Source organism: Natrix helvetica, assembly GCF_964273705.1.
Source record: "Natrix helvetica genome assembly, chromosome: 3".
Taxonomy (NCBI): domain Eukaryota; kingdom Metazoa; phylum Chordata; class Lepidosauria; order Squamata; family Natricidae; genus Natrix; species Natrix helvetica.
Genome location: NC_138549.1, coordinates 145508727 through 145522403, shown reverse-complemented (window position 1 = coordinate 145522403; position 13677 = coordinate 145508727). Strand labels below are relative to the sequence as shown.

The 13677-nt window shown below is 42.3% G+C and overlaps 1 protein-coding gene across 9 annotated transcripts in view; it reads right to left on the bottom strand.

Moving 5' to 3' along the window:
• The window catches only part of SGK2 (serum/glucocorticoid regulated kinase 2), a 50457-nt gene that overhangs the window by 16031 nt on the left and 20749 nt on the right, over window positions 1-13677 (bottom strand). For all 9 annotated transcript variants that reach the window (XM_081946997.1, XM_081946994.1, XM_081946992.1 and 6 more), the window contains 4 exons: window positions 6293-6362; window positions 5224-5281; window positions 4416-4465; window positions 1986-2043 (listed from right to left, as the gene is read on the bottom strand). In XM_081946997.1, coding sequence (XP_081803123.1) covers window positions 1986-2043; window positions 4416-4465; window positions 5224-5259 — 144 coding nt within the window. In that variant the 5' untranslated portion in view covers window positions 5260-5281; window positions 6293-6362. The remainder of the gene's footprint in view (window positions 1-1985; window positions 2044-4415; window positions 4466-5223; window positions 5282-6292; window positions 6363-13677) is intronic.

Genomic DNA, 13677 nt, shown 5'->3' with positions numbered 1-13677 from the left:
AGTGTTATTGTGCTTATGGATCTTTCCTGCTTTTTGTAGTCCTGAGCCAAATACAATTTGATCCTTTTTTCAAATCAAATCTTTATTGTGATGGTAGATCAGCTTAAGGTGGCTAGGATAGAAACAATTAATTTTTTAGAAGCGTTGGGGCGGAGCCTCCCGCCACCACCACTACCGGTTCGCCCAATCCGGCCCAAACCGGGAGCAACCCACCTCTGATACACACACATGCACCCACCCACCCACGCCCACACACAATCTTTTACCTTTTAAAATTACTAATTGTTTGAGTTCCACCCTGATTGTGTCCCATCCTTATTGGCAAATAAATTTAATAAATAAGTAAGCCAATGAAAGATGTCTTTAGGCAATTTCATCATCTAGGGATGAGAGAAGCAACATAATAAGAACATGTCCTTCAAAAATGATTGGTAAGGCATTTACACACCATTGCAAATAATATACAAGGATGAACCAAGAGATGCATTTCTAGACATTTTGAAATTCTTTGATGCTTTAAAGATATACTCTCATCTGAATTAATATAGTGGCAATTTGAAAGATTAGGAGCCGCAAATAGTGCCTTGTTATATGGAAAAGCTTCACTGAAATGCCAATCATCATAATCATTAGTAGCAGAAGCAAATTCACTGCTTTTTTTTTGTAAATATGGGAACAAGTTTGGCTTAAGGCAATTTGCTATGAGTAGTTGAAAAATAAATTACATTCCTGCCCATTCACTCTCATTATTTTTTACAACGTTTATATACTGTTCATACAGCTCTAGGTGTTGTGAGTTAAAATTGGTTTATTTTATTACTGAAGGAAAAAAAAATTCCCAGAAGCACTTTCTGCCCTGCTTTGCAAGGAATAATTTAATAGTAAGTATTTCTTATGAATAAATAATAAGAAGGTGCTATGTTTCACGCATACAAAATATATGGCCTAAGGCAGTGGTTGGCAAGCCGCGGCTCGCGAGCCACAAGCGGCTCTTTACACATTTTAATGCGGCTCTTCTGTGTGCTGGGCGCGCGCTCCCCTCCCTCCTCTCGGGCACTTCAAAACAAGCGCCCCTTTCCCTTTTTTCTTTTCGATCGACAATGATTAGGGAGGATCCTGAAGTCGGGCGGGGACGAGAAGCGAGGAGGCAGAAAAAGAAACGGAGGCTAAGGAGCTTCCCCCCCCCGCCTCCTCCGAGCAAAAATCTAACCGGGGAGCTGGGCAGGCAGTAGCAAATTAGCCGATCACGCCGCGTGATCAGCTAATTTGCTACTGCCCGCCGGCTCCCTGATAAGATTTTTGTGGGGGGGGGGAGAAGCTCCTTGCCTCCATCTCTTTTTCTCCCTCCTCGCTTCTTGGGGCTCCACCAATGGGGGAGCAAGGCCCGCCCAGCGCCAGGCTTTGGGCTAACACAGAGGTTTGCAAAGTTGGCTGTTTTAAGACTGGTGGACTTCAATTCTCAGAATTCTGGGAGTTGAAGTCCACCAGTCTTAAGAGCCAATTTTGCAGATCCCTGGGCTAATATGATTGATGCCCTTGGTGGACTTCAATTCTCAGAATTCTGGGAGTTGAAGTCCACAAGTCTTCAAGCTGTCAGGTTTGAAGACCCCTGGGGTTTTTTTTCCTAAAGGGTTAGGGATGCAAGGATCTTGTAACTTGACAGCTTTAAGACTTGCGTGCTTCAAATGCCAGAGTTTATTGAAACTAAAAACAGTGTACCATCCTATGTATTTTCGGTTTTAAAAATGTGGCTCTCAAAATAAATTTCAATCGTGGTTTTGGCGAGATTTGGCTCAGTTGAAAAAAAAGGTTGCCCACCACTGGCCTAAGGGATCCATCTCACTGTGCCTTATGATTGGACTATTCGGACTGGGAAAATAGCACGTGCAAATGCTACATTAATTCCCAAAGATCAAAAGCTATGAATGAAAAGCCATTTGGATCAACAAGAGGTCCACAAGAACACCTCAAACTAGAGTACTTACTTTCCCAAAGCTTCCTTTGCCAATTATTTTTAGGAAGTCAAAATCAGTTGGCTTGGCACTATTAGCAGGGGGGAAAAGAGACAAAATAAATACATGAAAGGCCTTCTTCAGTATCAGTTAGAACTTTCTCCTCTACCTCTAAATCAATCATAATACATTTTTGCAGCATGGATCAGAGGTGGTATTTAGCAGGTTCTGACCAGTTCTGGAGAACCAGCAACGGAAATTGAGTAGTTTGGAGAACTGGTAAATACCACCTCTGACTGGCCCTGCCCCCATCTATTCTCTGCCTCCCGAGTCCCAGCTGATCAGGAGGAAATGGGGAATTTCCAGTAAGCTTCCCCTGGAGTGGGGTTAGAATGGAGATTTTACAGTTTCCTTCCACTGAAGTGGGGTGGGAATGGAGATTTTACAGTATCCTTCCCCTGACATGCGCACTAAGCCATGCCATACCCACCAAGCCATGTCGAGAGAACCAGTAGTAAAAATATTTCAATCTCACCACTGCCGTGGATGATAAAATGAATCTACAAAGGCTGGCAAGTTTAGAGTTATATTTTACTTTATTTTGCGTCCCAGTGTCATTCATTCCATGAGGGCCTATTTAAGGGTCCAGGACTCAAGGCACATTAACTCTTTCTACTAACACATCCCCCCCACTCTCCAATAGTTTCTCACTTTCCCATAATCCGCTGCTCTAGTCTGACAAATGGTTACCCCGACATGGGTGCTCTCTTGCCCAAAAGCAAACAAAGAAATTCAGGACATAGAGACTTACTTTCAACTGTGAAAGCAAATGTTTATGTTTTATTGGCTGAAATGTATAAGTTTTGTCTGTGAACTATTACAATGCAATTCCAAGGGCAAAAATTAATAATGAAGCCCACTACTGGGTTTAAAGTAACCTTTGTGTAAAATATTAACACAGTTAACTTTTTCCTCAAGGCTGCAATTTCATTCTGCCTGTACCCCTTCCCATCATTAGGATGCACTGTGGTCCCTGCACGTATTTCTTGCTTGTCCTACCAATAAATTATTGGCAGCCTATAAGGGAACGTTTTGCTGGAGTTTGAAATAAGTAGCTTTATATTATGGAATGGAAGGGAAGGGAAGAGGAAGAGGGTAATAGAGTTGGAAGGGACCTTGGAGATCTTCTAATCCAACCCTCTGCTTAGGCAGGAAACCTTATACCAGCGATGGCGAACCTTTTTTGGCTCGCGTGCCAGAAGTGGGGGGAGCGCAGGGGGGTCATGTGCGGGCGTGCCGCACCCATAATGCAACGTGAGACCCACCCAATGCGCATGCGCGCACAATGCGCAACCCCCCATTTTTACATGCTTTTTTTGCCCTCCCCAGGCTCCAGAGCTTTATAGGAGCCTGGGGAGGGCGAAAAGAGCCTCCCCCGCCCCCCCGGAGGCCCTCTGGAGGCTTCAGGAATGGTCCGGAGGCTTCCCTAAAGCCTTCGGAATGCTTAAAACCACCCTCCGAGCAAACCGGAAGTGACTTCCCCCCCCCCCAGAGGCTTCAGGGACCGTCCGGAGGCTTCCCTGAAGCCTTCGGAACGCTTAAAACCACCCTCCGAGCAAACCGGAAGTGACTTCCGGGTTGCTCGGAGGGTTGTTTTAAGCGTTCCGAAGGCTTCAGGGACTGTCCGGAGGCTTCCCTGATGCCTTTGGAACGCTTAAAACCACCCTCCGAGCAAACCGGAAGGGATTTCTGGGTTGCTCGGAGGGTGGTTTTAAGCATTCCGAAGGCTTCAGGGACCGTCCGTAGGCTTCCCTGATGCCTTCGGAGTGCTTAAAACGACCCTCCGAGCAACCCGGAAGTCACTTCCGGTTTGCTCGGAGGGTGGTTTTAAGCGTTCCGAAGGCTTCAGGGAAGCCTCCGGACGGTTCCTGAAGCCTCCGGGGGGGGGGCAGGAGAGGCTCTTTTCACCCTCCCCAGGCTCCTATAAAGCCTCTGGAGCCTGGGGAAGGCGAAAAATAGCTTTTAAAAAGGTGAACTCTGTTTGACAAATGGCTCCGCTTGCCACTTGTGGCACGCGTGCCATAGGTTCGCCATCACTGCCTTATACTATTTTAGACAAATGGTTATATAATCTCTTCTTAAAACCTCCAGCGTTGGAGGATTCACAACTTCTGGAGGCAAGTTGTTCCACTGATTAATTGTTCTGTCAGAAAATTTCTCCTTAGTTCTAGGTTTTCCTTGATCAGTTTCCATCCATTGCTTCTTGTCCTGCCTTCAGGTGCTTTGGAGAATAGTTTGACTCCCTCTTCTTTGTGGCAGCCCCTGAGATATTGGAACACTGCTGTCATGTCACCCCTACTGCTTCTTTTCATTAAACTAGACTATAATTCTATAATATAGAAAGAAAAGCATCCATTTCTTTGTATTCCATAGTGCTATGAATGGTCTTTTCTGTGATCTTACTTGGGATTAGCAAAGGGTCCAAGGTTGATATTGTCACTTGGTGATGAATGCTGTAGATAGAAAACAAAAGTCATGAAGTTGAGTAAGAATTATTCACAGGCAGACCTTAACCAACAACCATTTGTTTAGCGACCATTTGAAGTTACAATAGCACTGAAAAAAGTGATTTACTACCGGTTGTCACACTTACAACCATCATAACATCCCCATGGTTGCATGAGCAAAATTTCTGTGCCTGGTATGTATTGCAGCATCCCAGAATCATGGGATTACTACCTTCCCAGCTAGCTTCTGGGAGCAAAGTCAATGGGCGAAGCTGGATTTGCTTAAGGACCACATTACTCACTTAACAACTGCAGTGTTGCTTAACAACCATGGCAAATAAAGGTCATAAAATCATTTAACCACTGCCTTGATAAGCAATGGAAATTCTGGTCCCAAATGTGGTCATAAATCGAGGACCACCTGAACACTGGCTAATGCTGCCACATCTATGAATAAAAGACAAAAGCTACCTAATTGCAAGGAATGGTAAATTTGCAGAAAAAACCGTAGCAGGATAACCCAGCAGCCTCCCCAATTTGATATTATCTAGATGGGTTGGGTCTCAGCTCCCATAATCACTAGCCAGCCAACAAATCGAAAGGGACTACATTTGGACAGATTGGCCTGTGATGGATGAAACTATGTAAATTGTAAATTGTTTTTCTCTTGGCTGATCTAAGACAGCTAAGAAACTTTGCCTTGTTTTCTCTTTGTTCAAAATGGTCCCATCTCCAATCCTTTTAAGGAAGAGCTCAGCCCTTACCTGGCTATTGTGCTCCGGGCTTCTAGAATGGTCCATTAAAACAGCTACTCTTTCAGCACTGAGGGTTAAAAAGACAATGATTAACTGAGGAAAGTGGAACAAAGCTGAGACACTGAGACGCCACCATTACGTCACAGTTCTCATTTAAACCCTGGGGGGTTAATTTGGCTGCCATGGTGAAGAAATAAAACTTCTTATTAAACCCATAACCCAACAAGGCCAGTACAGAGCTGTTATTTGTGATAACAGTTGGAATGGCATTTAGCCATTTCCTGTCCTATTTTAAGTGAGGATTAATTAAAACCTTGTCAGCAAATTAATCTATATTTTTCCTGCTTTTATCACAGAATACTTAGAATTGTAGGGGCAATTTGTATACTTTACACACTTTTACAATTAAAGCTGTAATTAGATCTTTCAATGTCTTTTTGAAGTTTTCAAAGCCATCTCTTTACTATTTTCCCCACCCAAAATCCACCTCCAAGTTGCAATTAGCCCTTAATAGATACTCCTGTTGTATATTTCTCCTCCTTGTTCTCTGTGAAATTATTAGCAGGCTACATTGAAAGAATGACATTTTGTAACAAGGAAACATTAAATATATCTGCATACTCGGATTCCTAACATTTTGGAGCAAACTCCCACAAACCAAACATGAGAGATTTTCAGACGTAATGCTCCCCAACTCTCTTAGCAAAGGCCAAAAAAAAAAAAAAAACATTTGGCAGCTCCACGCTGGCATATCTCCTTATTTCTTAAAAGCAAAGACATTAAATAAAAGCACCACATTTCAAAATACCCCCTACAAACCCTAGAGTAAAGTCTCATTTTCAGGTATCTTGGTTAAGTCCCTTACTTACATTTGCCGGATAAAAAGCTCTCTTTAGAAGCGGAGTAGTGTAACAAAGCCATATTGAGTAACAAATCCCAGTTTGTGCATATCGTGGTTGCCTCTGCCTCATGCCTGTGCCAGTCGGCTCAATTCACTGCTTATTCCTGGTAGGAGGGCATCCCGAGGCTGAGTTTTAAAGGAACAACACCCCATTGACGGAAAGAAACAGATACTCACTAGGAGCACAGCCTGGAACCGGAGGCCTTGATGGTCTGTTCCAATTTCTCTCGACCTTGTTTTATGAAATCTGCAGAAAAAGGGAGTGGGGAAGTAGGGAGGAGGAGTGGAACTTAGCAAACCAACTAAATGCTTCAGGTGGCAATGCAATCACAAGAAATATACACAGAGGCACATTTGTTCTGCAGTGACCTTGCCCTTCTCATGCATCTATCCATAAGTCAAAGTAAGCAGTCTTCATGCGAAGCAGAGGCAGATCTGTTTGCTCTAGGAAGGAGTTTCAACCTTACTCAGAGAACAATGCAGAAACAAATTCTGAAACCAGGAAGAGATGATGTCCTAGAATCAGTAGCCTCCCACCTCCCTGTTCCTGAATATTACCAGAACCAGCCTGCTTTTCTGAGTAATACATATCACACGATAGAAGAGCCACTCTTCTATATACACCATACCTGGCACATATCCTGTGCTTCTCAAACTTTCCAAGCATTTTGTGAACACAAATGGACCAATGTAAGACCACCAAAACAGTGGTGAAATCTAATTGTTTTTGCCACCGGTTCTGTGGATGTGGTTTGGTGGGGAGTGCTGGGTCAGACAAAGAGTGGGGAAGTGATTAACAGGAGGGGGGGAAGAGGGGAAGAATGTCAGAGCATCTTTTCAGATCATTAGGGGAGGGGCGAGCAGAATTGACAGAGCTCAAATCTGTGGCTGATGAAAAGCTCCAGAGATGCTATGGCTCTTCCAACCTTTGGATGCAGGCAAGAAAAGGGGGGATGTTGATACCTCCCCTCCCCAGGAGATTCACTTCCCTCTTGCCCTCCCCACCCCTTCCTAGAGTGGCAACTTTGCACCGCTACTGCTGCTGCTCCTAGTCTATCCAGCTCCTTACTTAGAGCCGAGAGCTGTTTCTCCCCCAGCCTGACACCTGCAACTTTGGAGGGAGAGAAATCCTCCCTGGAGCCTGGTGGCCAATCCGCTCCTCCCAAGACGGGCTCCCCCGCCACCCCCTCTGTAGCACCCACCTGCCTTGTCCAGCTGCTTGCCTCCCTTACAGAGAGGTTCCCCCTTGCAGCTGCCTCAGGATCCTGCATGGGCTCAGAATCCCAGCAACCACTGCCTGCCTCCTCACCCGCGTCTTCAGGCTGCTCTCTTCAGTGGCGGGGAGGGAAGAGGCGCAGGGAGCCGTCCGACCCACTTTGCTCGGCATGAGAAAAGGCAGCAGGAGGGGAAGGGACTCAGGCGGCCAGCCTGCCAGGGGTGGCACTGCCCGACTGGGCGCCAGGGAACGGGGCAGGACACGGGAAGGATTCCCCATTCAGCCTCGAGGGAAAAGAAGCGCATGCTTGCTCACTTTGAAAGCTTCCGCCAAATGGAAAAATGCCAGGAACAAGCGTGCACTTCTTTTCTCTTGAGGCTGAATGGGGGAATCCTTCCCACCAACCCCTGCAAACAGGAAGCAAGACACCCCCCACCCAGGCAAGTCAGGGAAGACCCTGAGGAGGTGCTAAAGAGCTGGTGAATCAACCCTGCCAAAGTTTTTAAAAAAGGTTCTGACGATCGTGCGACATTGTCACAGCTGATTGTTGGAACCTTTTTTCACTACCGGTTCGGGCAAACAATAGAATTTTTTGCTACCAGTTCGGGAGAGCCGGTCCGAACTGGCAGCATTTCACCCCTGCACCAATTCCTTTATCTGAAAAGGTGATAACAAGTCAGTGAACAATTCCCAAATCAGATAAGTTTTATTTTATTTCATTTAGTTTGTCAAACATGTGCAAGAAAACAGGTATAAGTATAAACATGGACATGAGCACAAATAAATGGGGACAGTAGGACAGGGATGGTAGGCACGCTGGTGCATGCACCCTTATGGAACTCTTAGGAATGGGGTCCAAGGTCGACAGTTTAAGGTTGAAGCTGTGGAGGTCAGAGGATGCAACAAATGAGTCAGGTAAAGCATTCCAAGCATTGGCCACTCCGTTGCTGAAGTCATATTTTTTGCAATCTAGTTTGGAGTAGTTTACCTTGAGTTTGTATTGTTTGCCTGAGTATTATTGAGGTTGAAGCTGAAGTAGTCGTTGAAAAGTAGGAAGTTGTAGCAGACAATTTTGTGTACTATGCTTAGGTCGGATCATAGGCTGCATAATTCCAGGTGGTATTGCTGGAATACAGATAGTCCTTGACTTAACGACTGTAATTGAGCGCAAAGTTTATGTCTCACTAAGTGAGACATTTAAGCAAGGTTTTCCCCATTTCATGATTTTTCTTGCCATAGTTAGGTGAATCATTGCAGTTGTTAAGTTAATAACCTGTTTGTGAAGTCAATCTGGCTTCCCTCATTGATTTTGCTTGACAAGCGGTTGCAAAAGTTGTTTACATAAGCGGGGGACACTGCAACCAGTTGCCAAGCATCCAAATTTTGGTCCTGTGAACATGGGGATGCCGCAATGGTCATAAGTGTGAAAATGGTCATAAATCACTTTTTCAGTGATGCTGTAACTTTGAACAGTCACTAAATGCGCTGTTGTAAGTTGAGGGCTATCTTTACACAGATTTTTCTAAGCTCCCTTTCAAGATAAAGACAGCCAACAATATCACAGACATTAGAAATAAGAAAATCGACAGTCTTGGTAATATACTGCCATGTTTTCATAAAAGCGGTCATTTCCAGTTTGCTATGACCACCATGTGTGCCTGTTGGATGGTATCTTGCATCTTCCATTCATGAATCTGGTTGGGGTTTGTTTTTGTTTTAAAGTTGGTTAGAAAATAAACAATAGGCATCGAACAAAATAAGCCACTGTCACAGATGTTGACAACAGATACACAGGGTTTGTGCAGAAACTCTCGAAAAAGGATTTGGGATATTGATTGGCTCTCTGGAAATAATCTAATCCAGTTTGGGCTGCTTCTGAGTAAGTCCCTTCTTCCTGGACCTTGAGCAAGATATTCTAAATATGGAACCTCATTGCCCCATTGCCTTATATAGCTGTCATGTTACTATTTTTTTTAAAGGAATAGGATGACCTTTACACAAAAGCTAGACTTTATAAGGAGATCAAGTGTGATAAATGTCATAGACAGTGCTAGCTGGAAGTCTCATCAATTCTAGAGAAGTTGGTTATAGACATTTGCCTCCAGAGTCACAGCTTTCATTTCCCTTGTGATAGCTGCAAATTTAAATTAATAGTGATGAACGTAGAAGGAGGAACAGGAAAACATTCTTGCTCCCTAAGAAAAGAAAAGCAGATATTTAAAAGGTTCTCCCAATCCTATATACAAGTATGCAATAAACCATGAAGAAGAATTTGAAAAGTAATACAAAGAGGAATTTCAGCTCTCTCTTTAAAGATGTGGTAATTGGCTGGTGGACCTGCCAGTCAAAGAATGGCAACATTGGTCACCGCCTCACAGATTATATTCCATCAGGAGAGGGAGCCATGAGAGAGGGTCTTGGAAAGTTATGTTCTGACCTAACCTTCCCCAGCAGCACGAAGCCAAGTCCTCATCCCGATAAACCCCTTTTATTTAATTTACAATGAATTCCTCTCCAGCAAAGTCATGGCCCACAGTCTTTCAAAATAGTTCATAACTGCCAACCTTTATCAGGCTTGGAGAGTGGTCAGGCCGATATCTTTCAGACATCAGAATACTTGGCAAGAATGCAGGAATTAACTAATTGTCTCCTGCAAACACTCCTCCCTCTTTTATTCCCTATGGGAGGGGCCATTCACCGTCCACCTGTGGCTTTACTCCCAAGTCGACCCTTGTCTGTTCTCTTCATCTGGCAACTTTGCCCATCCATGCGCATGCTGGGAACAGGCTCCAGCTATTCGTCTGCCTCACTGATGTCTGACTCCAAAGGCAGCTGATAACTGTCAGATGGCCCTGGTCCCATCTCTGCCTCCAACGCAGAGCACTCGTTAGAGCTTTCCCCAGACTCCAGGACTGTCCCATGTTCTTTCCCAACTTTCTCACTGTCCGAATCTGCTGCCAGCTCTGCTGGTGGGCCACAACAGGTTAATGGAAGGACAGATCTAAGGAAGGCTCAGAGGCTAAATCTGGAATTCCTGTTCCCTCAAATCAGGAAGCCCTTCTGTAGCTATTTGGCAAAAGACAAGCTGTCCTTTCTTCTTTTGCTAACTACACGACTGTTATGCTGTATATTCCCACATTCGACACAACTATGTGACTTTAAACAACACAAACACAAAAATTCTAAGCCCTCAAAAGCATTTTTCAATGTCAACAGGACAAAAGAATAATAAAGGAAAGACTTTACAGAGCAAAATATACATCCCACCAAGTCATAATAGAATCTCCAATTTGCATTATTCAACATCCTGGAAACTGGATTGGGTTTTTTGTGGGGGGAGGGGTGTTTAGTTCAATAGAATTTTTCCCAACATGATTCTTGGTAAGATAAATCTGGATCTAACCCATAAAAAGTGCAATGAATATTTAAGAAATATAACTTTTATAAGAAATAAAAATCTTCTTTAAAAAGCTTAAAGTACATCAGTTGTAGAATTCATGTTTAATAGAATATGTCTGCTGAGAGGGACAAAAGCCAGAAAAGCCATAACATACAGACACATTCAGATAACATGTATGCTTTGCTTGTCAACCTTGTCTCCTGAACAATGTGTCTGCATTCCTATTATTTATGTGAACCTTTGATATTTGTAAAAACAAAATGCATTTAATGTTTCATTTGTTTGCCCATCCTTTTCAAAATTAACTTGGAATTATATCATTATTTAAATGGCAACCAAATGTTTCAGGAAAGAAAAGACAAAAGAATGGATTTTGAGAGATATTCTAAAGGATTTCAGTCCACCCCAAAGAGTTGGTATTAGAATGAAAGAAGAACCATGCTTAATTTAATTTATAACATTTAAATTACCGTAAATGAAATCAACATGGTTACTTCCCCAATATTTAAATATTAAATTCCATCTTTCGGTCACAAACTGGTAGATTTTCCATGGTTCGGGAAAGATAAGTTTGATGAGTCCTTATGGGGTATACAATTAGTAATTGCTATAATTTAAACTTGCACACACATATACACTCCTCCTTCCAGGTTCAGCAACTCCTAGATATTTTGGGATTGTATTAGTTCCTTAATCCCCGTGATCTGATACTTAAGATAGCACTGGTAAGGTGAATCACTACATCTGTTATCCAAGCAATTGTATTTCTGTAAGTACTCTTACCATTATTATGTTTAAAAAAAAAACGCAACCAGAAAGATATGGAATCATTGAGGTGAAAAAATCTACCTGGTTTTCAAATGGGAAACCTCCCATTCAACAGTATTAGAACTGTATTGACTGACACTATTATTAACACTGTCGGTCAATAGAGAAAGGGCACAGGGGAAAAATCCAGGGAAATGTTTTATTGCCAAAGTTCTGCTGCATTCCTATGCAAAAAAAATTACATCAGAATGGCAATATCACAAAATAATAGTTTTGTCTAAACAGATCAAAATCAGGGACCAAATGCAAGGAAAACAAATGACTCTTAACTACAATAGTATTGTCTGATTCTTGGCTCTGATTTCATTTTTCATGGTCATGGCATGACGATGGGATTGCTCAAACTGTGACTAACATACACGTGACTTACCAATTTCCAAACAAATTGAAATGTTTGGCGCCAGTGACAAGAAGTCATCCGCAAGGAAGGCGCTGATCCATTTCAGTGGAATAAATTTGTGTCCAAAAACATGCAGTAAATAACTAGCAAACTCCCCTGAAGGAGAATACTGGGTAAACTTTGTTTAGATCAGTGGTTCCCAAACTTTTTCAGTCCACCGCCCCCTTGGTGCTACAAACTGATCCTCAGGGGCCCCCACCCAGTGGTGGAATTCAAATTTTTTTACGACCGGTTCTGTGGGCGTGGCTTGATGGGCGTGGCTGGGGGAGTCATGTGACTGGGCGGTTTGCATGAAGGAATAAAAACAGTAACAGTAAAATTCAAAACTGTAACAATTAATTGCACATTTATTCAAAATCCAATTTAAAAACCTTTGTAGTTAGTTAACTCAACAAAATTGTTGAACATGATCTAGTGATACCAGGTTTTCAAAGTCTGATAGTCATTTATCAAGAACCTTAGTAACTAGTAACTTAGTAAACTAAGTAAAATGTAGTAACTACTTCACTGTTCAGTAAATTCTTAATGTGATAGATGAGCTTGATGAAGTGATACCAGTTTCCCAATGTCTGGTTTTAAGTCAGCAGGAGTCTTAAATCACCACATTCAGTAATCTGGAGTCATTTTCTTTGCTTGGAGAGAAGTTGGATGACCACACTGAAGCCACGTTCCACCAAATATGATGTTGGAAATGCAACAAGGAGCTTCTAAACCATTATCCATAGTGCAGGATAGCGATCAGAAATTTCTTTCTGTAACCAAAACTCTTGGTACGATTTCTTGAACTTTGGCTTCAGCTCAATGTCACCAACATTTGCTTGAATTATTTGATGAGATTATTGCATGGTACCTAGAAATTCCCAATATGGAACATTTTAACAGATCTATATATTCTTGGGTTATAATTTTCACTAAAGAACCATGGGGATGGAAAGGGAAATATAGACAATGGAGTCCAATCCCCTTCCTCAACAGTTTGGAAGCAAAGAATAACTCTAGCAAAATGTAGCCTTTTGCCTCTTTGGGGAATTATTATTATTATTATTATTATTATTATTATTATTATTATTATTATTATTATTATTATTATTATTATTAATTTTTCCCAATACAACTCATGCAAAGGGTCATCCACAACTACATTACATTTTCCACACTCATATTTGTGATTCCTTATAACTTCTTTAAACTAAACATTTTTAGTACAAATCAACGCATTGACATATATATCACTAATCCAGTTTCCTATCTCTTCCATTGACATAATTAACACCTTATGTATTGAATACAAGTATATCAAGTATAGGTTAAATTGAATTGAAAAACATCTAATTCAAATGTATAAGATGTGAATTTATTATATAATCACAGGCAGACATTGCACTTATGCCTAAGTCCTCTACCCATGCACAAAACTATCTTAGCTGGCTGTTGTAAATATTACTCTGCTAATTCAACAAGAAATGCTACTGCATGAATCCTTAATGCAGAACACAGCTAAAAGTGATTTTAGCAATTTTCTTCCCAAGTTAATTCAAAATGTATATCCAAATGTTCCTCTTATTTTTTCCCCAAGCACTAGGGAGGATTATATTCAATACCAGACACTTTTGCTGTGTGTGTGTGTGTTTGCTTGCTTCTGGTCTCCAGAGTCAGAAGGGCCGGTTGGGACCCTCAGAGGTCATCTAGTCCAACCCCAGACAGCGCCCCCCCCCGCC